Here is a 26,044-nt window from a genome sequence, read left to right as displayed (position 1 = left end):
TTCTAAAAAGCCAGATATAAAACAAAAAAAGTTTCAGAAATCTTGGGAATCTTACAAAAACTGTGATTAGAAATTTATAAGCATCAGTCTCTTAAGTTATTTAGGAAAATGTTTGGAAAACACTTGAAGCATAACATTTGAGGATTTGTTGCCATAGTAACTGAAGTAGAGAATTTTGGATACTTCTGACTCAAAATAATAATTTTGAATATATGCTGATTAAAATGATATATAAAATGTATATGTACCTTTACTTGTCATTTATCTATCTGTCTTTAGATGTGTGACATATATTGTGAAACACCCTGCATAAAATGTCCTTTCATTAATATATATTTATATTTACGAGTGTTGTTAGAAAAATTCATGGACGAAGTCAATCTTCACTTGTAAAGTTTCATTCCATTCGATTAAACAGAAATGAATTTATTTTATTTTAAAATCAACCTGTTTTGTACCAGCAGAGCACATTTAACATTCATGCAGGCAACGTTACATCAAGAATTTCTAAAAAAAAAAAAAAAAAAAAAAGATACTCTCCCCTTACATTTCATCATCAGTTTTATCCAATATAATAATAATTAATTAATACAATGAACAATTGTTCCCAATATATCATTTCCTGTCTTAAGGTTCTAATTTCTTTTATAACTGAGCTCTGTTTTCTCAGGATAAGCAACCCTGAAGCACATGTCTTTAATAGAGTTCAATTTTTTCAAAGTCGTTCAGAGTTTTAAACTTAAATTGTTTCTTCACAGCTTTTCCTCTTCCGATACAGAGTCTCTTTTACTCAAAAATTGCCTGTACTCTTTGTCCACACATGCACAACTCGCTTGTGAAATATCTTTATATTCCTCCAACACTTTAAGATCTTATTCAGGATTTTTCCTGAGTAAAACAAAAAAATGCATCGTTATCTATTGCTTCTTGACTTTCTTTTCTAAAACGTCATCGTGTTTGTCGTTTTCAACGAGGACTACATTTACTTATCTTCTTAAGACGAAGCAAAATATTAAGCCATAAATCTGAATACGAATCGATTTAACAATTCTTAATTTGATTATCTAGCTTGTTTTTCATTCTGACTCCATTTTACAGAGAATATGACTACAGACATTATATAGTGTATTTTTTGTTTGTATCATCTGTCCTTAAAAAATATTAATACAAATCATATGAATTTATTGTTAATATACTTCTACCAAATTTGGATAATATATGACGTCACATAAAAAAGATATGACAGAAGTCCACGAACTTTTCGATAAACCCTCGTACATCGTATGTATGTTTGCTCCTTCTGTATTCATAAGCATTAACATTCTCGTGACACTTAAGAAAGATGTGGGAATCAAAATATTTTTAAGAATCCTTTCTCTGAATTAATACTCTCAAGATATACATAAAAGAAGTAAAAATATGCTATATTGTTCAAAAGCTAAAAGTAATTGGTTACTGTTTTATTATATTCTAAAATTTGCATTAGTTAGTGTTGATAAACAGTACTTTTCTTGACGTTTTAATTTTTGTCATTTCGAAATAAAAAAACAAAAAACAAAAAACCAAAACAAAACAAAACAAAAAAAAAAAAACAACACAAAACAAATAAAAACCTTGTTCTTTTCATGCTGTAAATTGAAGTTTTGTTGCATTTGCACGCAATAATATATTTTTAATGAAGTACTTTTTTTCACCTTGTGGGGGTATTTTCAATACTTAAATGTTTATTTGATACTGCTGTGTATATACCTCTGTGTTTAAATAAGTCCCTATCTTTTACGACAATTAGATCAAGCAATGTTTAATAACACACAGAAGGGTCTGAGTACGCTTATCGAGAACGAAGATCACTGTTTAAAATATTTAATTAAGTATTAAAGATTGCAATAATCAAGCATTTAATTCGTGTAATTGGACTTGTCGGGCGTTAAGACAAATTAAATACCAAATGAGAATTTTCCACATGGACAGATGCTGCTAGACGAGATCTCAAAATAAGAAACCAAAGCTTATATATCTATTAATTTATTTTCTGTTCAATAAAGAACTATATGCGGTATATTGCATATATTTGCCCCCACAAAAGTCAAATTTTGAAAACTTCCTGAAATGTGCTGAATTCAATAAATTGTATGAGAAATATGAATTAACAGAAAATTTTATAGTTTCAAAGCAGTGTATTCACAATTTTTGTTTTTATGACGTCACAAACTAGTCCGATTTTATATCCTATTTCAGGAAAAGGACAAAATGGACAAAATGGACAAAATTTCAACAATTTTATCTTTGAAATTTATAGAGCGCAAGTTTGTTAAGGAACAATATTGACATATTTCATTGATATTATCATTCTACACATTATATCAAAATATTGATCCTGAACACACATGCGCTCGGTGACTTTTACTCAAAATATCGACGAAATATTTACATTTTTCTGTAAAATTCATAAACAAAACTTAAATTTACGTCATGTTTATGACGTCATTACGTACATATGACGTCATTACTTATGAAAATATTCAGTGCTTTGATGTCAGCATATACTCCCCTGTTTAAGAACTTAATTAAATATATCTCCATCAAAGTTTGATTTGGGGGGGCATATATTGGTTATTACCGAATAAAGTTCTTTAAAATAAATTTCAATTATATTTATTATAAATTAAACGCCTTTCAGAACTGGTTTGGTTGATAGACGTTAGAACCTTTGTTAATTTAAAACGGTCAATAGCGTAAATGTGTATAATTATTTCCATGGAAAATGATAAATTTATTTTAAAAAGTGTAAGTTATATATTTTCAAACAACTTATTAGGGTGAATAATTTTAATTATTCGGTAAACAGAGCAAAATCAGTATTTTGTGGTCTTAGGTATTTTAAAGTGTACACAGTCCCGTGAAATGCACTTGCATACTCGTTACTCTGACGATGTTAGTGTAGCTAGTATGCTAGCAATCATAACATCTAATTTTAATTGGATTTTAATTACAAGTACACTGTAATGTCAATTTACCGTTATGGACTTTTTGAAACATCTGTTCAGTTACTTGCACTAGTGTGTTCATTAGTGTTGGAATGTGTGTGTTTGGGGGTCCAACTCTTTATTTTAAATGTTTCTTTTACTAAAACCACACACATTTTCTTTATAACAGAGGTCTTGCAACCTTTTCCAAAATAATTCTGTAAACAATTAGGAAATAATTCCATTTTGTCTAAATTTAGTTTTAATTAAATACCCTCGGAACTTTTCCTTATCAGTAATGTATACATAGTTATAAAGTATTTAATTTATATTTTATGGTTATCAAAAATTTGAAGAACGTTTATTCGTTATTTAATGTTATTTAAAACATTTGCTAAAATGGCATGTTTAGTTGTCATATGTTAAGATGAATTATGCCTCTGCTCTAAATTTCAAACTTTTTTGTTTAATTACCCAGAACAGATTTTTATCAACAACAATAGCTTTCGATTCATATAGAAAATAGATTAAAGTTAAAGCGTTGCTTGCTTTTTTCGGAAATAGATTTTATGTTTGTTGATGATTTGAAGAAAGTTTGAGACAGTGAATTAAATCAATAATATTGGTTGTAAGAAGAAGAAAGGCACAGCGTGCTTGTTCATTGAGAGAAAAACTAAACTACATGCTTTTAAGCTATATTATATCAAGAGAAACATTTATATTTCATTTATGGCTATTATTTCTTTTTAATTTCAGATACAATTTGTTAACATTTTTATGGCCACAATGTCAGATGATGAAATCCGATGTCCAAATCTAGTTGGGGATAAGCTGTGTAACGCAGTTGTCCAACCTAGACAGAAATTTTGCCGAGCATGCAAATGGCAAGTTGTGAGATGCACACACTGTATGGAGGATGGGATGGCTTGTCCTGGATTAATTGCTCCAAATGAAACCTATTGTGGGGAATGTGGTATGTATTTTACACACATAAATTCACATACCATCTCTCCTTTTCCCGATCTCCCATTAAAATAAAGACAACGAAAGAGAGAGCATTCCAGGCACATATCCAATAAACATGTATATAACATAAAACGAGACAACAAGTAAAAAAGTGTGATTTCACGTGTGGAACAGGTAATTACTTAAAATATCTAAGTTTATAGCGGAGCGGATAGTTGGGAAAATATTTCACTTGCAGATACAAGCACGAAATTTTGCATGAAGGTTCCTTGACTATTACTTGAATAAAAAATATCGTTGGCTATTCAAGTTTCGGCCATTTTCAAGATGGCCGCCATTTATTTCGAAATGGCGTCTGTTTTCATATATTTTTCCTAATATTTTGAATGTTTCTCGGTAATACTTTATTTTTTTTTCTGAAATAATAAAAGGGAACTTGGTATATGATATAATTTGAGCTTCATTTTGTAACTACACACACTGCGCATGCGCTTAAATACAAACAAAAACTGTTTTAATGACATAACTGACTTAATCTTCTGAACCATGTATACCTGCATAAAGCAATACAAGGTAATCAGGACCTGAAGCAGTTGAAGTTATATTACACCCACATTTTAGTAGTTCTTGACATGATGCAGCAATTGCAGGCAAGATTGTCCATTGTGGGATCCAAAATACGCATTTTTTTTACTCAACCCCAACTGGAGGATGAGGGTAAATTTAGCCACTTGCATAATGACTGACCCTATAAATGACCAACCTGGAATTCAGTTCTCCTATTATCCTCTACACGAGCAGCTCTTTAGGGAGGGTATCAAGGCGAGCGTCATTTACGATATTGCCATTGCTGATCGTACTTGATCACAACAAATTCTTCCAGTGCATTGATTATAAATTCTTTCAAATTTTCACAAGGAGTGCTCTATAATTGGAATATTTCTGTGGCCTTTTCAAACATATTCATGGCCTGCCATGCTGTCTTTTTACTTTTCCAAACAAAGGCCGACACTGTTACACAACCCGTGAAAGCATGAAAGAATGGTAATGCCTGTGATATGGTTCCAGTGATATAACAACATCATAGATTGGTATCCATCGCAAATCCTTGCCTTTCAAAGTGTCATCTATAACTGATCCACATTTAGTTCATCAAAAAGAGTTACACTAATAACAAAAACATCTGTATCCGAGCTACCACCCGGTGCTGCATGTTTTGCATGAAGGAACATGCGGGTTTCAGCATCTTCATAGTTGCAAAGTGGTATAAAGTTGGTATCTATAGCTTTGTTAATACTGACAACATTTTCTTCCTTTACTATGATAGTTGCCTCTGTAATCGCGAATGAATAGTGTTCCATGACTTTGGTGGTCTAGTGTTTCCAGTTACATTTCGTTTAGACCCCATGCCACACTTCTTTTCGGTTTCTTCTTTAAAACTATAGTCTTTCTGAACACCAAAGATAGTTTATACCCTGAAATTTCCTTTTTCAAAAGAATTAATGTGCAAAAGGATAATGAAATTGGCATATTAGTTAAAATTTCAGGTTGTTTTGAATTGACTAATGACGTGCTGTCAATTACCAGTGAATCAACTGCCAGTACATTATTTGGCAACTCTTGACCTGCTTCCAAATAGGCAGCAATTGAGATTTAACACCGTACATGTGTATGAAGAAACCATTTTGTGAAAGAGAGAGAGAGGGGTTCCAGGTTTTCATGTTCAAAAAATTCTTGTACATCGCACTGTCTACTTTGACAAAAAATAACCTAGAAAAACGGGACAGTCATCTTCAAAATTTGCCAACTTTGACTTTGAAGAATCCTATTTTTGTTTGGGATTAAATAGGTGAAATCTATTCTTCTGAACAAATTCATAAAACCTGGATTATCATCTTCACATCTTTTAAAAGGAATTTCTCTATATTGTTCTTTCCCAATGTCTCCCTTTTTAAATAACAGTTCTGCAGTTCTGGTTTCGACAACAACTATAAAGATCCAACAACTCTTCCTCAAATGGATTTCCCATTTCCAAAACCATAGGCATAGCCCGATTTACTTTTGAAAAAACTTTCTTGGGCTGCATGAGTTTCTTCGTGATGTTTCCCTTCTTCTCGTGAACATTTCCACATATTCACGTGAACTCTTTAGTAAGTATGCTGATTTCTGGACCAGCTACCATCCTTAATGCAGCTGGATCTTCCGTTAACCATCACCTTTTACAATAGCATTGTTCTGCTCATGTGTTTGACCAATGGCAATGTTTGAAAACTATTATTCTTTCTCTAAGTACTAGTATATGTCCGGGTGCTTTATTTGCCCCCAATGGTGAAATGGTAGTCATCAAGCATATTTGATGTGACCAAGGGCAAGAAATTTGGAATCAGATTTGATAAAGATTCTTTGTAAAGTCTGATTCTCTGCAAGACTTTACAAAAGAGAACAGACAACGAGTTCCAAAAGAATTCTTGACCAAAATTTTAATTGTGAAAAATATGTCATTTATTTCAATTTCATTGCAATTATCGAGTTCCTTTGCATTTTTGTCTGTCTTTTTATCACGTTATACAGACAGCAGACAGTAATTAGATAATCTTGCCTTGTTCTAGCAAGATTAGAAACTGTTAGGAAAGACTCAGCAGTTCCAGAATATGCAACTTCTGTCTGCTTGAATTAATGTTGTTGTCCAGCGGTTTCCTTTCAACAAATCACCAAGCAATTTGAAAGCTACCGTTTCAATATGCAACCCATCAAACATATTAACAACAGATCTATCTTCACCATAAATTTCCAGTCATAATTCCCATAGTATCTTTTGGCAAGAACAAATAAAGATTGGTTACAAGCCAACACAGGCGTTTGTTTTGGTTGTAAAAAGGATGGTGCTGTCTTCACAGTCCATGACATTCTTCATTGTGGATAGCGAATGATTACCTGTTGTTTTATGTCATAAATACAAAATTGATTCATTACCTTTTATTTAACGTTCCTTGATTGATTATTTCACTCATTAAAATAAAACGTTGCTTGAAAGAATATTTCACTCAATGAAATTTTACGTTCTCTAAAGGATTATTTCATTTATTGAGTTTTTACGTGCTTTGGAGGAGTGTTTCACTCTATCAGATTTTACTCCTTGAGGGATTATTTTACTTATTGAGGGCATTATAATTCAAATACAAAATTTTACTTGGTATTCAGGCCCCTGGATAGTGAGGTAACGCCTGCGAGGCTTTTGTAAAACATCTGCTACAAGTTTTTTTTTTAATGGCTTCTTGTGATAACATATTTCAATTCTACAATAGGGAACAATATAATGCGTTATAAAAAAATTATTTTGTCTTTATATTTATAGCATTCAAGTTGGAATATGATTTTTAAAGTCTTTTTAAACTTTTAAGATATCTTTAAGCGGTCAAAGTATAATTAATTTGGTTGTAAAAGAATGTATGTGAGGCCAAACTGCATGAAAATGTCGCCATTTTGTTTTAATGGCGGCCATCTTGAAAATGGCGGAAATTGCGGTGGCCAACGATGTTTTTAGATTTAGTAGTATCAGATAGACATTTGTGCCAAATTTCATGCTTGTATCCACAAGTTAACTATTTTGCTGAAATTTTGATCTAAGTCGCTACACTACTGTATAGGGGGAAAATAACTCGCGGTGTTAATATTCGCTATATTCACGGTGTTGAGGAATCCGTGAATTCAAGAAACAGTGAATAAGTTTTCAATATGTATAGATCAGGGAGGAACCCTTTCTTACATACCAATTCCGCGAATTCAAGAAACCGCGACAGCGTCAGAGAAGAGAAAAGCGTGAAAATTACAACCCGTGAAATTAATCCCCTATACAGTATTTAATTCGTTTCCAACTTACAAACATAAAAACATACAACCCAGCAACTCTCAACTATACATATGCAGATATAACTTTACAAAAAGTGATGATATGATTGATTTTGCAGAACAGGATTTATACACTACAGTGTTGTATTTTTATTCAATTCTTTATCATAAACGGTTCCTGTAAAGCATCCATAAACGTAAAACAAAACCCATATATTACAACCAGTACTGAAATAACGACCACCAAAAATACTTGAAACAATTATTGCAGAAGTGGTTAAATGTACATTTCAATAACAAACATAGTATACAACCACCATTGAAATACGACTACTATTCAAATAATTTCAATAGTGGCTGATAGTGTATTCCAATACCAAACATAGGTTGCAACCACTGTTGAAATAATGTTCACTTTTGAAATAAATATTTCAAAAGTGATTAACATATAGATTTCAAAAGTGACTGAAATATTTATTTTAATAGTGCTTTAAACAATGATTCCAATAAATATTAAAAAAATAATAGTTGCTGACAATGATTTCAATACCAAAAATACATTGCAAGCTCTATAGAAGTATCCCAAATATTAAAACAAATATAAGGATGAATTACACATTCTGTTTTCTAACACAATAAACTAATTTATTGAGTTTAAAATATGATAAGTAAAATTGTTTTGTTTTCCTTTTTTGTAGAAATTTTAATTAATATACGGACACTTTTTCTTATACTTACCTATAATTCAAATATGTATGCTAATGTTAAAACATTGTTGTGATATCATTCATTTGTTCTTGCAGTCTAAAGGTTCAAGTGGTACAGCCGATATTATAGTGAGCAGTCTGATATTAATCGTAATATCAAAGTGTCTCAGTACTGATATCCTTCAAAATTGGACGGCTACTGAACAAATGAAATAAGTGATAATTTAACAAACAGTAATTTAAATTTCCCACATAGAATGGTGATTTTGAAATATTGATCTTACAGAATTGCAAAATAAAAAAAACAATTAAACTTTCAATTACAACGAATATGCTGTAATAGAAAAATGAACATGCGGCCAACCAGATAATGCACATAAAAAGGTGGTTAACTTCTGATAAACTTATCAAAATTGGAGAAGTGTTTCAACACCTTTCTCTATTGTTTTTTTTTTTGAAAAAAATTGGACACACTGGGGGTCACCAGAGAAGCACATAAACTTTCATCGTCGCAAGCCACGGGTTTTATGTCCATTCTATTTTCACAAACCCGTGGCTGCGTGAGGCAAAATTCCCTCGTTCTCATGAATATTCATAAAAGCTTTTAACCAATGAAATTCCCTTCTGAAGGATTCTGTCAGATGGAGTCTGTCCAATGAGAATTAGCGTTGTTAGTCGCAATCGGCACTACTCGCAATATGGCGGAAGAAGTAAAACGTGTGTTTGTCATTGAAAGTTTCACAGATTTGCAATCCGAAACCATTAAATATCTATTGGATGGTAAAGATGTTTTCCTTTCCATTCGAACCGGTGGAAATAGAATGGACACAAAACCCGTGGCTTGCGACGATGATAAACTTTCAAAGCCCCCAAAATAAATTCATAATTAAACGCAAAGTTTAGACACTTCATAAAAAGCAGCATTCAAACAATATGAATTCATTTTTCTCATTCAAAGAAAAATGTCTAGATGCAAAATCAAGGTACCTAGGCCTAATATATGATACTGATTACTAAATTTGACAGATTCGCAACAAAATTTGAAAGAAATATGAAGATTTTTAACGTGTCCCTCAAAACTCCTGGATTATTGATTATGTTTGTGTAATGGAACATCCAAAAAAAAAAATTAAATGGACTTGTGTACTTTTAGCACCTGCTTAAATTTCTGCGGATATTCTTCATATCGGCGCTTAATTTCCATTCCAAATTCATCATTTACTAGATTGTCTGTATGATAATCCGTTGCACTGCTTTCTTCACCGTGAATGTTTTAATGAAGAAAAATTTGTTCCCGCTCTCCTTATCAAATTCTTTCAAATACCTTCTTAATTTAGTGTAGCCAAGTCCCTAAATACTGAGTATTTTTCATTGAAGCTTGCTTTTTTGAAAGTGCTTTATTGCTTCAGTGGTCATTAACAGTGTGGCCCTAACAAGCCTCAAACTGTCTGATATTTTTTAATACAGAACTGTATTCGGTATATACCCAATACATGTAAGCAAGCTCCCGCTGAATCTGGTCGAATCGACGAAAACCAACAGATAATCAATTAATGTATGTAATTTTGAAATAATGTGTTTTAAAAAGTTCATTTTTGTCATTGATTTTGAAATAAAAGGATAATTGATACATGTAGATTTAGAAATCAGAATATCTGGACTACACTGAAATAAAGGAAGAAGACTGATAATTTTCTGAAGAAAATATGGATAGTTTTGATAAAAAGAATTTAGAATAAAACTTAAGGTAGGGCAAAATAGATAGGCCAAATTTTTTCTCAAAATCAACTTTTCTGAAACTTTGATATTTTGTTTTAGGATATAAAATCTTTCTCTATGTATGATATGAAAGAAATTCAACCAAACATTTTTTGCCCACATAGTCTGAAATATGGCCTATCAGACCCCTGTAAGAAGATTGTGAAATCAGACATTCAACTTGAGAATGAGCCTTATTTTAGAATTATCAATTGATCTATTGCAAATCTGTGTGATACTTTTAATAAAGATAACCTTTGTTACTTACTAATTGATACTGGAAACTTTGAGCAAAATATTAAGTAAATATAGAACATACATAGCGCCGGAATTGAAAATTTGCTTGTAAATATCCGACAGTTAAAGATTTCTGAAGAGAAAATGTATGATTCAATTTTTACAAAAAATCAGCAGAATGATTCAAATGGGTCCTAGAAAATATTGTGTAGAAATAAAGAAAATTGAACCAGTGGTTTCCGATATTTTGCCGATTAATAAAAATTCAATGGCAGAAAAACCTAAAAGATTCATTAGATAACGTCACAATATTTGTTTGACCTCTTAATATGATATGACCTTGATCTTTGTAGCACATATAGAATGGAGACTCCTTATACATGTATATATATGTCCAAATACCAGCCCTCTACTATTTATGGAACAACAGTTACCTGCTTGTTTATTGCACTTAGATAGCATAAACACATTCCCAAATGTAAGCCCCCAAGTGACCAATATATAGGATTCTCTGATTTTTTTCACAAAATATGACGAAAACTTGCAAAAACTTATTATTTTTCTTACAGGGACCAGTCATTGTTGTCAATATAGTAATATTATTTTTTTTCTCCAGTACTTTTTTAGAAATTGGTTAAAATAGAATCCACAGGTGTTTTGTCCTACCTTAATTTGTCACTCATGTTCATGGGATTACCTACACTACAAATACGGATATAAAAAACATTAAAAAGCTAAATTTCTAGGGAAGTTAGTATTAGGTTTATTTAAATGATAGGTGTTATTTCAATAGTGATTATAATGTGGCGGTACGGTGTTTTGAAACGTATGTTCAACTTCTTTTAAAATGATCATTAAAAAATAGTCGTGATTTCAATAGTAAATAAACTCAATAAATGAATTAAAAAGTTGGAAGACGTAAAGAACCATTAATCCTCTATTTTTTAATAGTTAAGTTATTTCAATAAAACTTTCAATTTCGTTTTAGTATTAATTTTCAGCAACTATCAAAATAATTATTTAAATCACTTTTGAAATCATTATTTCAATTCTATTTCAAACTTTATTTTCAAATGTAAACATTATTTAAATAGTGGTTGCAACGTTTGCTTGGTATTAAAATGCACTCCAAACCATTATTGAAATATTTATTCAAATAATGGTGGTATTTCAACATTGTTATTGAAATGCACTCTCAACCATTATTTGAATAATTATTTCAATAGTGTCGTTATTTCATTAGTGGTTGCAACACTCTTATTCATTATTATGTCTTAGGTTTAAAAAAAATAATTTGGATCGGCGATGATATAACTATAGCTACAACATATTTTTCGGACAAAATATGCTGTCGAAGTTACACGATTTAACCTCTCATAAATACGCTTATATCGATATAGTGTATTTCATAACATGTTTTTATATAGACTAAATGGGATTTGTTTCTATTTAAATGAATCTGTTTCAGGAAATTCGTGTGATATAAACCAAACACCTTCTACCACCAAGATGTCATCAGCAACAGTAAGATCAGAAGGCGTAATGGTTCCTCCCAAACAAGGTAAAATGGACACCAATATGCGCATTCAAACCATCTTTCAGTAATAAATTTGCCTTTGTTAGCTTATAATTAATTTATGAGTGTCTACCTCGTTTGTCTTACACTGTTGACGGACAATTCTGATACCATGTTTGCAGAATCATTACAAAAAGCTCAGGAAAACATAATTGATATGGACACCATGGTAGACGATGTTTTTAAATCCGAGGGTGGTGACGAAAAGAGTGAGCTAAAGGAACCTTTAGGCGCTTCAATTCAATCAAACGAAGAAAAGGTGAGTGGCCGCAGAATAAGAAGGAGAGGTGCTTATACTAGAACTGAGGCAAGAATTTCAGAAAGCCGTCTCCTTACACAACGACTTTCAGATTCAAAATATGATTCCGAGAGCTACATTTTGGGAGAGGTAAATTGGTTTTTCCTTTGAAGCAATGAAGCAAACTTTATCATTCACAGTTAACTGCATTTCATTAATAAAAGAAAACGCATGTTTCTTAATAATAAACTCAATAAAAAAGATTTGTCTTTACCTATTCTACTTTGACCTCAAAATACTAAAAAAATATTTTTTTAAGAATCCGGACGAGCTTGGCTCTGGAGCGGAAATTGTCAATATCAGGTTCGAAAATTTACTTCAAACGTTAACAAAAGAGATGTATTTTGAGATATTATGAAAAAAACGCTATAATATTATATTCAGTAAATCAATATCATGTTATATATATTCAGATGCAATCTCAATTTCAGAAAAAAGACTTTCGACAACTCTTTACATCCAGTTAAAGAACCTCCAGATAAAAGTGGAGCTAAAGTGCGGGTGAGATAATTTTAATCAAAATATTGAAGGGTAACGGTCCAAAAGACAGAAAGTGTGCATTATTGTTTTTTACATTAATGAAAATTTAATCCATGCTCCAAAAGAACTTTTTTCATTATAATGAATAGTATTTTTTTTCTTTACCAAACTTAGAAAAAAAGAAAAGATAGAGAGTCCATGGATCAGGATCCAGATGAGAGGTTATGCGATTTTATTTTGTTATCTATCTAAAATAGAAAAAATGGTCGATACAATTTTGGAATTAAGACAAGACATAAAAAAGAACTTTCTTCAATAAAAAAAAATCACATTAACAAGCATTACCCTTTGAAAGGATAAAAATAGCGATTTTTTCTGTATGTGAGAATTACGGACCGAAGAGGAAATCTGTGTTCAAGAAATCAACCCACGTAAATTCACATACAAAAACATCAGTAAACTCTGTTTTCTTTTTATAAATCGCCACAATTGTCCGAAAGAAAGCATCTTCCAAAATGTCACTCTACTTCTGAAGATGTCCTAAGAATCTTTTATTACAATAGAATAGGGACAGCCCTAAGACTAATTGCCTTCTGTAGAGACGTGTCTATGACCACTGATGCAAGAAATACCGAAATGTTTGATTGCTTTTTTCGGAACGAATTTTATTGTAGACCTGTTTGTTCGTATATTGCTTTAGGAAGCGGGTTTAGTTCATAGGCACTGAATTCGACTGAAACATTGTAATTTGAAAGTCTCATAAGGTTCCAAAGTAAAAAAATAAAAGATCGTTACAAGACTGCCCAAAAGAATTCGGTATCATTTATGCTATCGAATGCGGTACTATTGTAAAATATTAATTGACAAGTGGTTAGTCTCAATAAGTATGAAATTTGCCGGTGTCTAGAATATTCACTGACAGCGGTTAATATTTGTTTGAGTGGGTTTATAACAGATTTGCGTGTAGTAATTTGATGATTAAGAGAGAACTATGTGAAAGAAGCCTTACTCAATTAGATATAGTACATGTGAACGGATTCTTAACAGCACAGAAATTTATGTAAATACCCCAGTACTTGAACCATTGCATGTATCTTGATTAAATATCATAAATCAGGAAAATAAGTTGCCCATACATAACTGGGACATGTACATGTGTAAATGTGTTCATTTAGATAATCCTTTTGAAAAAAAAAAAAAAACAAATGAATATCCTGTAATCATCAGCCAATTTGTAATTCTTTACATTTTGATATACTGACATTTCGATCCTTCTCATCCCAGTAAATTTCAATAAGAGTTATTATTGAAATTGTTGAGAACTAAAATAAACTTATTCTTAATTTAAAGCGCTAATGTGCTAAATTAATTTTTTTATGCTTATTGATGAATAGCATTAATTCGGTAAAAGAAAACGAACAAATGTGCATTGTCTGATAGTGTAAAACAAAACATATGATTATAGTAAATAATGTCACTTATTGCAAATTTTAATTATACAATATTTGATAAAATATATTACATAGAAAATGATTTGTGAATTTAATAAAAAGAAATTGATATGACTTGAATAAACCAATTCATCCAATTCAACGTAAACAGACAAAGGTATTTATAAATTGTTTTTTCGTCCGTTTGTCGCTGTGGTAAGAGCATCTGCTCTGGAGTCGCGCAGCTATGAGCTGATCTTTACGTCGCGGGTTCGAATCCATTGCTGAAGGATTTCTTGACAAAATTAATGCATTACTCTTTACAGCTGAAACTTGAGTGAAAAAAAATTCCCGGATCTCCTTAAAAATAAATGAAGAAGCCTGTCTTAGTTAAAGCATGCATAGATATGTTTTTTTTGTTTTTACAGTCTGGATGTTACTGAGGATAGATATTGCCCTGCAGAAATTTCTTCAAATGAAGGCCAATTGTATGAAGAGGTAGGTTGATGAATTACAAAAAATAATCTTATTACTAAATATATATATATATTCTATATTTTTATCTGAAATCTTTTAAATTACAATTTATAAATCAGTAATCTTGTAAATGTATAATGGTCGACATCCATGTTTTTTTGAAAGATTTAGAAATTTCAGGTGAGCAATTCTAAATATTTTGTAGAATTGAAAATAAATCTCTTATATATTGCACATGCAAACTTACACAACGTTTGACACCGGCAAAAAAATGGTGTACCCATCTTCTTTGCATAAACATTTAAAAAATAAATTACATGGATAATTTCTTCATTCACATGAAAAAGAATGCATGTGTATCTAAAGAAATTGTCTATTTGAAAACAGAAGTTGTTGAAGTTTGTTAATGCAGTATGTGCCATACCATTAATGGATACTAATGGATATCTATAGTAAATTTTTGTTTTATACTTCAGGGAAATGCAGACGACAAAGAGTCAACGGATCAGCTACAAGCAACAGGGTTTGAAAATTTTGTCTTTAAATCATCCATTATTTTTCATGTAAATTCAAAATGATGACTAATAACCTCCCTGTGTGTGTGTTTGTTTGATGTTTAACGCCCCTCTCTAGAATTTTTCAGTCATTTTAAGACGCCACCATTTACCAATGAAGGACTGCGAATTTTTACCTATTACTCTGACCATTTTGTTGCGACGGATATTTTTTTTGTCAAATCCTACTGCGACATGGGCTCTCGTCATTCTGCCGGTCTCCTCGTCCCGTAGTTGATTCGAACTCGCAAGGTTAGGATCAGATCGTTACTCTGCGACTCTAGGGCAGACGCTCTAACCACAAAGAAAGTAGTAGATCACTGTAAGGAAAGAAAAGCAATGCTAATAAACTACTTTTTTTCCTCATTTAATCTTTATATGTACATGCATTATATATTATAAAAAATATTCTCTTAGCAAAAATATTTGTTTCCTCATTCATGTCATTCTGGCATTGTTTTGGGTGATTTTGAAAAAATCAACAAATTTTCGCTCATGTGATTGAACAAATTGTCGTTTTGTACATACATCTATTGTCGTCAACCTATCATCACTGACCGGTACATATAATTGTACATCTCCCGCGACAATTTGTACTGAGAGGGGACGTTTTATTGCTCTAAACAATGCAACGGAATGCTACTATACTATACGCGTGAATTTAACTTTCCCGAGTTCAAAAAAAGTGATTTACGATAGTGAAAATATATTGGCGTTAATGCATTGAAAATTGCATTCCTTGCTTATTGTTTTATCAAAGCAAACTAAAAGTTTGATTATGATATCAAAGATGCCTCTTCCAAAATTGTTAAGATCTTGATCCCAGGGACGGGAGTTCTGTTGGAGGGTGTTTTTTTTTTTTTATTAATATTTGAAATGAATAGTTTCCTTGATATAATCTTTACTGCTGCTCCTTATAAAGCAAATATACTAAGAGAATATAGTTATGATGACCAAGAGGGTTTTCTTCCAGAAGTGTTCCATTTAACCTGGTTCAAATGATCTTGTGCAAAGGGGGGATCTATTGATAATGTAGTACAAATGCATTTATCCTACTTAATAATAAATATTTATTCTCCTGGGTATTGAGCAGGTAAATAAATTGCATATTCCTGATGAGCAAAGGTGCTTCTTCCAATTTTTAGAGGCGTAATTTAAGGATCTGATGTTTCTCGGTGTGTGTAAGGGTGTGTGTGTTATAGTGTGGGTTTAAAATAGTACCGAATAACTTTTAGCTATTTAGTATTCGTCATGGTTATAGTGATGAATTGGGGCAAGAGGAAATTACATGTACTTTATGAGTACTAGAGTAGTGATTTAATTGATCCTGATCATCCTATTGTTCTTGGTTTGGAGTGATAAAGCTTCATTCAGCAGTTCATTTTATACATGTTCTTCTAAGAATTGTTTTCTTTGTTGCATTATACATCTACTCATGTGACCCTTTGGCCTCTTGTTCTCATATATGCAAATGAGTGAAAGTAAAGTTTTTTGTTCAGTCATTTTCAAATCATTTTTGTATATCTTTATATGGAGCTTTTCTTCTAAAGGAGAGGAATACAGTTTGAAAATGCCCACGACCGTAAACCCCTCTTAATTGTTATTAAAGAAAACGTTGAATATGCAAAAGAAATCCTGATTAATTTAGGGAAATATATTGTTTTTATTTAGGGATGAAACTAACATTGACAATGGAAAATCTACAGACAAAAGTAAAGAATACAAGAAAATGAAACTGGTGAGTACATGTATAAGACAGAATAATGAAGTAACAATTCCTTTTTCTAATGTATTTTGAAGTACATATATTTTTATCGATGAAAAGGAGTACACGGCAGGTGTGACAGGTCTGCAGGGGATGCTCACTCCTCCATGGCATCTGATCCCATGCACCTCTGATATTTTGGAAGTCCGTGTTCACTCTGCTCCTATTTTGTACTGTTTTATGGACTTTTGATCTGGAATGCTAAAAAGTATTTTTACAACAGTCCGTTCTTAATACACAGTATATAAATTCCAAATGGATAACTGATTAAATAAAGCCAACGACGTCTATAAAAACTCTTCATTTATATAAAGATGTTAATTTATATGATCTGTATTTAACTTTTCATTGTGTTGTTTTTTTTATTTATGATTTTGCCAATTTTTAGAGTTTTCATTCTTTTAATAAGACTTTAATGGAACGCGTCGGGTGTCGGTAGATTTGTCAATGATTGATTATTTTACAGACCTTTTATACACTTCAATTTTTGTATCTTTTGCGGGTTTTTTTTTCACCAGTATGTTCATTTTTCCGTAATTTGGACACAAATTATCCAAGAACTGGCCACTTTCCGATGCATGGGTATTCACTTTTATTTTCATTCAGATCCCACCTAAACAACTGACAAATTTTTTTTACGGAAATTACAAAACAAGAACTCAACATTTTCATTGAAAATACAAGTTATCGACTTATGATGTATAAAGAAAACTCTATTCATGTCTACAAATTAGAGGATGAGGACGATCGAGACAAAGACACTAGTGTAGTAATGCAGCTAAAATTTAAAACATATTTCGATTGATGATGGCAATCAAATTTTAACTACTGGTTAATTTTGTTAATATGCGATAATCTTCATTTTTCTAAGTTTTAAGCACTTATATTGAGATGACTTATACTGGTTTAAATAATATGTGTCTGATGGAATATGAATATTGTCTAATCCATAGCGTATTCTTGCTCCGATGCATGGTAAATTCATTCTTATAAAAAACATCAAAAGCATGATTATATTTCAAACAGAAAAAAATTAATCTTTGTCATGTTGAAACTTTTTGTTTATACTTTATATAATTATATAGTTTAACTTACATGTATAATAATGCAAACAGATTTAAGGGTGGTTTTTTTTTCAGAACAAAGGTAGTAGCGTGGATCCAATATCTACAGAAAAAAGAAGACAAAGGTCTGTTTGCTTTTGAAAAAAAAATTAAGATTATTGATTGTATTCTGCACTCTACCATTTTTTCACAAAGAAATTAAAATATATAATAACAATTCAACAAAAATATACATGTATCTCAACATTTAAGGCAGAAGTAGTTTTGCTGTTAGGTGTGTCGTTTTCTTAATTCCTCTGCTTTTTCTATATGCGTTGCATTCAAGGAATAACTGTCTTATTTTTCGAATTCATGAAGTGATCAATGGATTGGCTTGTGTGATAATTTTATGCATAAACGCCGAAGGCGTTTATGCATAAAATTATTTTTATGCATAAACGCTTTCGGCGTTTATGCATAAAATTATCACACAAGCCAATCCATTGATCATCTTCATGAATTCGAAAAATAAGACAGTTTTATTGGAACCGCGCCAAAACATTCATGAGGAAATAAATTACGTTTACAATTCATTTGGTAATTTTATCTCAGACAAAGACATTGGAAATGTAAATATTGATACATAATAATCTTACCCCTATCAATAATTAGGCAGGAGCAACATAGTATGGATATCAATATAGTAAAATTCCATAAAAAAATAGATAGAAGGAAAATGTAAAAAATCAGTGCACGTCTTTATTGTGAAATGTATTGTGAATGTATCTTGGGATGGATATTAACCCTAACAACGAACTAAATTTTTGAATTGCACGGCATTGTCATTCTTATTTTATTTCGCAAGTACCCAGTCTAATTAAAATTAGATCCTTTACGCTCCTTTATTTTGTTATGTCCCTGTACCTATAGTACGTAGTTTTGATTCGAAATACATGCAGTCGGTATGATTAGTCACAGAGTAACCGTGAAAGAAGACAAAGTATATCTTGATACAAAACACAATAACGGATTTATAAGCAATCTATCCCGAACTTATTAGAATTAATGGGTTCATATATCTAGTATAACTTAGTACAATGTCGAATATTGAAAATTATAGATTAGCTATTTGAAGGACTAACTTAAAACGCTTGAAAAAACAATTCTGTAAGATTTAAAGTAAAAAATTAGAATTCTGTTAGACTTAGACTAGAACTTTAAAGACCTCTTTCTCTCAGACCAACAGGAAAAGAAGCTGAGAAAAAATCTGATGCTCCCAACACCACCAAACCTAAATCCAAAGATGAAAAGGTAATAATACAGTGTATATTTTAGCGTGCTACATGGAATATGCCTAAGTGAAAAGTCTATGTCATATATACACCAATAACTAACATAAAACTTTTACTATTAATTAAAAACCGACCGGTTTTAATGATATCATCAGCAGTTTTAACATATTGACATCGATAAAAATAGTTAAATAAATTTTGTAATTTAATGTAACGTAAAATAAGTGTTGGGCTTTAATAAAGTTCATTTTGATGTCATTATGTTTTTGCGTTAACAATTAAACAAATAATGCGGGAAAATTGTAAATTGTCTATCATGATAGGATATTTAGCACTGGTTATGATGAGTTTGTCAGAATAAATATATTCTAGTTTTCTGTTACTTCATATGAATTCTAACTCGGGAAAAGAAATTCTCAAGAATGATATAACATTAACAGTGCTATAGCATTATAATAAAAAAATGCACCTTCTTCTGGATTGCAAGAAGTCCATATTATTCAAAGATGTACACAGTAGAATTTCTTACAGGGCTGCTACAACACAGTTACAACTAGTAAACCATTCTCATGTAAAATGATGTATAAAACAAGTAATTTTCGGCATTAAGAAAATTTTTCCTCTTCTGCTAAATCGATTGGACAATTATTAATAAAATTGTCTCAGTTTGGTGGAGATTTAAGGTTATGCAAATGAAGCGTAGCGACCTCTTCCAAAAGGGAAATAAAATGAGGGGTTTTTTTTTAAATCCTTAAAAAAAAACCCTGGGAAAACAATTAAAATTAATTTGAAAGGGTATATATATATATATATATATATATATATATATATATATATATATATATATATATATATATATATATATATATATATATATATAAAAAGATACATGATGTTATTCATCAGATACAGCCATTAGCTTGACAAAATAACTAGAAAAAATACTTTTGTGTAGTTTATTTAAACTGACATATTTCCTCATCAATTTTGGTTTCATTACAAGAAGATTTTGTGAACATTAAGCCTTTGAAAGTAATAAAAAAAATGATAGTTATCGGTTTATGAATTTCACTACGGATATCGCCTTGATTACTAAGATTGGAAATTTATCAATATACGTACTACCCCTTCAACAGTGTTTAAATGTTATTTTGATGGTATTTTGACATAATAATCATTTGATTCATTTTTTTTTACAGAAAAAGAAAGCTGAACAACTAACTTCGAAAAAGATTGAAGCACAGAAAGAAAAAGTTGGAAAAAAAATGAAAAATAAAAAGTACAGATATTATATGATTTTTTTTCCTTTATTCTACATGGTAGTGATTTGTTTTTTTTTTTATATTTTTATGCGTGTACTGAGATACTATTAATGCTCCGATTCAATTAATTTATTTTGTTTTATTATGTTTATTTCAGGGATATTTCAAAAAAAGATATTTTCAGAGCAAGATTTATTGCGATAGTTTCCTCATCGTTCGTTCCTATTGACCAACGAAATAGCACTAAGATATATCTTGTGACTCACGAAAAATCCGATATTCAGGCCGGAAAAACTGAAGCTGAAATATTCAGGTAATATTCAGCTTATTGTGGCATAAAACCGTAGTCAATGGAGGTACAATATGGATTCAAAATTTTAAATAATTTTGAATAAAAAATTTTAAGGATTTTTAGGTCATCTGAGTAAACTTCTTGCTTTCTGTTTTCGTCCGTCGTGCGTCGTGTATTCGACCATTTTCAGCTTCTTCTCTGCAACCGCTCAACCAATTTCAACCAATTACCAATTTTAATTTAAGCAGTTTTGGTTAAAAGGGGGAATACAAATTATGAATTTCATTGTCCCTGCTCCCCTTCAGTCGTAAGGGTGGGATTAAAACCACTAAAACGATTTAAATCTTTTAAAATCTTTTACTTTACTCTTGGGCATCATGCTGTCAAACTGATGACACGATTGTAAATAGCATTAAATTCTCTACCTAAATTGTCCCCAGGGTCAGTAATTCTAAAACTAGGGCGGGGCTAAAAAATGTCACATTAGTGAGAATGCATTAATTCTTTTAAATCTACTTCTTTGCTGATCGGTATTAAATAAACAAACCACTTACATTATTATGTGATTAAAGCTGCCTCTTAATTGTAAATTTCACGGCCCAGTCGTCAAGAGTTCTGGTGTTAGGGATTGCTCTATTGATTATATATTATTGAAATCGCATAAACTCTTTGTTAATCTTCTCTACCCCTGGGTATTAAAATACCTACCTGGGTATATGGTAATAGTTATAATTAGCAACAATGTCTCTTTCAAATTGTGAATTTCATCGCCCCTGGGTCGCGTGATCTGATGATACGCTAGGGTTTTATTGATTCCACCGTGAAAATAATTCTTTTTTTGAAAAATCTTCTTTGCCCCTGGATATTAAACAAACTACCTGAGTACATAGTAATAATGACCAAGAATACCTCCTCCAAAATTGAAAATTTCATGTCTCTTGGATATGGGGTTCTGATATTAGGGCGGATCTCTACTGATGATTTAGTGAATATACATTCTTTAACCAGATATGTTTGTGAAACACCGCACGCCCTGTTACAACACAGTTCGAAAAAAACTATCATTAGCATATAGGTCACAGTCTAGGCAACAAGGTCATTGATCTTGAGGTCATTGGAAAGGGCTTAACTAGTGGAGTACGCATGTCAAATATGAAGTCTCTATCTCTTATGATTCAAAAGTTATGGCGAATGTTAATGTTGAAACTAGACAGACAGACAAATTGACATACAGCTACATGTACATAGACAAACAAACAGGACAAAAACATTATGCCCGTATCTATCAACCTGGGCACATAAAAAACTTCCCCTCTGCTCCTTGGTATTAAACCAATAACTTATATACTAAGTTTTGATGAGAAAGGATCCATTTTTCCAGATTCATCAATTTCAGAGCCCCTGGTTCAGAGGTTCTAGTGTAGGGCACAACTTTAATGATTATATAGTAAGAAAACATGGATTCTTTGAAAATCCTCTCTTATAAATCTTTTTCTATTCTCCTTGGTATTATGCCAATGACCTACGTACATGTTAATGATAAAAAAGATGACTCTTACTAAATGATGAATTTCAGGGCCACTCTGTCAGGGGTACTTGGGGGGGGGGGCTACATAGTATGAAAACATCAATGCTTAGTTTAATATATGTTTTTTGTATTAATCAACCATTTATGATAAAATATAATATATGTGAAAAGTTTTCAAACTTGAAATATGTGGGCCAAGGGTCAATGGCTTCTGTGGGATGTTGTACACAACCGGTTATTAAAATGAAAATCCATTTTTTCTTTGTACTCTGATCTACCTCTGGGTATTAAGTAACCAAATTACATTTGTAGCATTAAAATAAGTATACAGTAATGATAAGTAATGGCGCCTCTTACAAAATTGTAATTGTAAATTTCATGAACTCTGGTTCAAAACAGGAAACAATACCAATTGCTGGAAAGTTGTCGCCTGATACTCAGATAATCAGTAAGGCCCGTGGCCGCCTCTTTTTTGACATGCAGTTGACCAGTATAGATCCTAAAAGTGTTAGAATCATGACCATATGGGAGGGTTGGGTCACAATAGTAATCAGGGGGATATCTTGTTGAAAAGAACAAACCAAAATAACACACATGGGTGTTATGTTCCATGTGCCTCGTATTTATTCCTATTTTTCTACGGCCAGACTTATTGCAGGGTTTTGAGCAAGGTAATATTTTGCTAGAAGTCCTTACTTAACTGCAAATTGAAGTATTAGATACAGGTATATCGCTAGATCTTTTTCGTACAGAAAAGTAAAAAATCTGTGCCCCGATTTTACGCGGAATTTCATGAAGACAGTAGACATCTAGACAGTATGTAAAAGAGATAGACATCCAAATGATAAAAAATGCAAAATATATCTGTTAACTGAGAATCTTCTTTAATTTAAGACATTCAGAAGACCATATGGCAATACGAGTGATTGTTGAATGTGAATATGAGAGGTATCCTGATCAGGATTTGAGATTCTTGTATTACTATTGCAAAGATGGGACTGACGGAGACATTCCAGAATTTTACGGACTGAAAGGAGTCAGTAAGAAAAATTTGAGATGTCTGGTGCAGAGTAAGTACTTTCAGCACAATTTTATTGTTTTAAGTTTTGATACTCTAAGAGAGATAACTCTTAGTGATATAAATGTCTATTATTCCTTTATAAATTTTGCAAAGTTGGAGGGCCATTTTTGTCAAATTTTGTCTCACAAACTATGTTATATTTGTTTGTTTATATAATAAAGAAATACATTTCTTCTGAAAATGCATTATGGTTCAAGCAACATTTAACATAACTGAACAGAGAATTTATTACCCTTGAGCTAGAAATACGAACTTAAATGTTTTCCAGACAAATTTCTGGAACAGAAAGTTTAACACTACAGAAGAAATTTAACCAAAATATAATTTTATGCCCCCCCCCCCCCCCCCCCCCGAGTGACAAACACTAGGGGCTTCTCATTTTTATTGATATCTCAAAAGAATTTAAAGGTTATTCGCAAGCTTCAATTAGAATATTATACTTCTGAATCAAAATGAAGAGCAAAATGCGACTTTTTGACTAAAAAAGATCTTAGTCATAAAAATCAGATTCATAAATGATTTACAAAATAGCGTTTGATCTCTAAAACTACCAAATTAATGTCGTGTAGAGGCAAATATCCGTCGAAATTCGCAATCCAAAAACAAAAAGACGTACAATTTCATTTTTGTTATATGTATAATGTAAGACATACGGCGCCGCTGGAGGGCCAGGTAAAAAAAATATTTTTATTCGTTCAGACAAATTAGAAATTCGTTCGGACGAATAAATTATTTGTTCGGACGAATTAGATATTAGTTCGGACAAATTAGATATTTGTTCGGACAAATTAGAAAATCGTTCGGACAAATAAGTTATTTGTATGGACGAATTAGAAATTCGTTCGGACGAATTAGTTTTTTGCTCGGACGAATTAGATATTCGTTCGGACCAATTAGATATTCGTTCGGACAAATTAAAAATTTGTTGGGACAAATTAGTTATTTGTACGGACGAATTAGTTATTTGATCGGACAAATTAGAGATATTGTGAACAACTATCAGGGCCCCGCGAATAATGTGCGGTTTGCACCAAGATGTTTCATTTTATTTTGATTCTTTGCAAAATAACTTTTATGAACAACATTATCAATAAATATTTTGAAGATAATTTCGTTTTAATGTTGATCTCTTTCTGATGATTTTTATGTACATATTCACTACCGTGCAGTTATTATTCATGACATATGAATGATTTTTGAAATACATTTCTGATACATATGTCGCCGATTTGTAGCTGAAATATTGCCGATTCGGCGTAAAACATTCAATCAATCAATCTGGTACATATGCAGTGTATAAAATGATGAAAAGGTCCTCATTGAGTTTTTAATTATATGTAATATTCCTGTTTGTGAAGTTGGAAAACTTCACAAAAATGAACCTGTTCGTATTGATCCCAGGTTGTTCATTTGACTCGCGAGCCGGTAAATTACGAGGTCAACCGATCAATCTGGTATATTCCCTAGTCCATTGATTTTCAGAGCATAATTATAGCACCCTCCCGTTATTGGAGAGGTACATATAGTCGAACAAACTATTTAATTTTTCTTTCAGTATTTCTTAATTTTGTTAAAACGCTTTTACAGTTAAGTACCAGTTCGAAGGTTTGTTAGGCCAATGACTCACATAGAAAGGGGAATTATGAAAGAAAACCCTTTTACGGGGAAAATAAATCATGAATGAATGTCAAAATATTTTCAAGTAACAACCCCCCCCTCCTCTATTTAAAAAACGATCGATTATCTTACATCATTGAGAACCTTAACTTGCATTAAATTATGATGTGTTTTTAAATTTTACCGCACTTTCTAGGAACGTACATGTATTCATCAATTTTGTACCCTTTTCCCGGAAAGGGGTGTGTCTTTAATTTGGTCAATATTATACCTGCACGTTTTAACTAATGCGCTTTTTCTGATATTTGAATATAAAATACAATTTATTTAGATACTTGATAATATTTTTTTTCACGATCTTAGAAAGAATCCATTGGAGATGGACTTATGAGATTCCCTCTTTTTGTTCCTTTATCACAAAATACTTAACTGTGGGAACAGCGGTATAGAAGAAGTCTACAAATGTCCTAGCTAGTAAGCCCCACCTTAAAAGGATAAGACCCTCGAATAAAAGGCTCGATATTTTGAGTCTGAAGTGTATTCAATATTATACAATGCAGCCACGTAGCATCGTTTTTGAAAGTGGGGGGAGAGGGGGGCTGAGAAAAAATAGCTACCCGAAAAGTTGACAAGCAAAAAAAAGGGGTGACTCAGGAAAAGTTGCCCAAAGCTGACAGTCCTATTTCGTAGGGTGGGGGGCTTACTTTTTCAATGCCAATTTTTTCCCGAACCAATTGCATGCAGAAGGAGTAAAACACCCCAGTGTTAGTCAGGGATGGGAGTGAAAAGATTTTTGATAAGAAGTAACTGACCCTTTGAATTTACTAGTGGGCTCTCAGAAAATATACTTTCAGAATGGCAGACTT

At 31.7% G+C, this 26,044-nt stretch overlaps 1 protein-coding gene across 1 annotated transcript in view; it reads left to right on the top strand.

Moving 5' to 3' along the window:
- Positions 1-26,044, top strand: part of LOC134235507 (uncharacterized) — a 52,962-nt gene that overhangs the window by 17,984 nt on the left and 8,934 nt on the right. Inside the window, exons 4-17 of the mRNA XM_062717640.1 lie at positions 3,723-3,939; positions 11,952-12,044; positions 12,182-12,318; positions 12,617-12,660; positions 12,771-12,858; positions 13,012-13,058; positions 14,696-14,765; positions 15,221-15,267; positions 16,970-17,036; positions 18,203-18,252; positions 19,345-19,417; positions 20,598-20,677; positions 20,818-20,973; positions 23,375-23,550. Coding sequence (XP_062573624.1) covers positions 3,723-3,939; positions 11,952-12,044; positions 12,182-12,318; positions 12,617-12,660; positions 12,771-12,858; positions 13,012-13,058; positions 14,696-14,765; positions 15,221-15,267; positions 16,970-17,036; positions 18,203-18,252; positions 19,345-19,417; positions 20,598-20,677; positions 20,818-20,973; positions 23,375-23,550 — 1,345 coding nt within the window. The remainder of the gene's footprint in view (positions 1-3,722; positions 3,940-11,951; positions 12,045-12,181; positions 12,319-12,616; positions 12,661-12,770; positions 12,859-13,011; positions 13,059-14,695; positions 14,766-15,220; positions 15,268-16,969; positions 17,037-18,202; positions 18,253-19,344; positions 19,418-20,597; positions 20,678-20,817; positions 20,974-23,374; positions 23,551-26,044) is intronic.

Source organism: Saccostrea cucullata, unplaced genomic scaffold, assembly GCF_032062105.1.
Source record: "Saccostrea cucullata isolate Sc308-1 unplaced genomic scaffold, CSIRO_AGI_Scuc_v1 ctg403, whole genome shotgun sequence".
NCBI lineage: Eukaryota > Metazoa > Mollusca > Bivalvia > Ostreida > Ostreidae > Saccostrea > Saccostrea cuccullata.
This window is presented reverse-complemented; position numbering and strand designations above follow the sequence as displayed.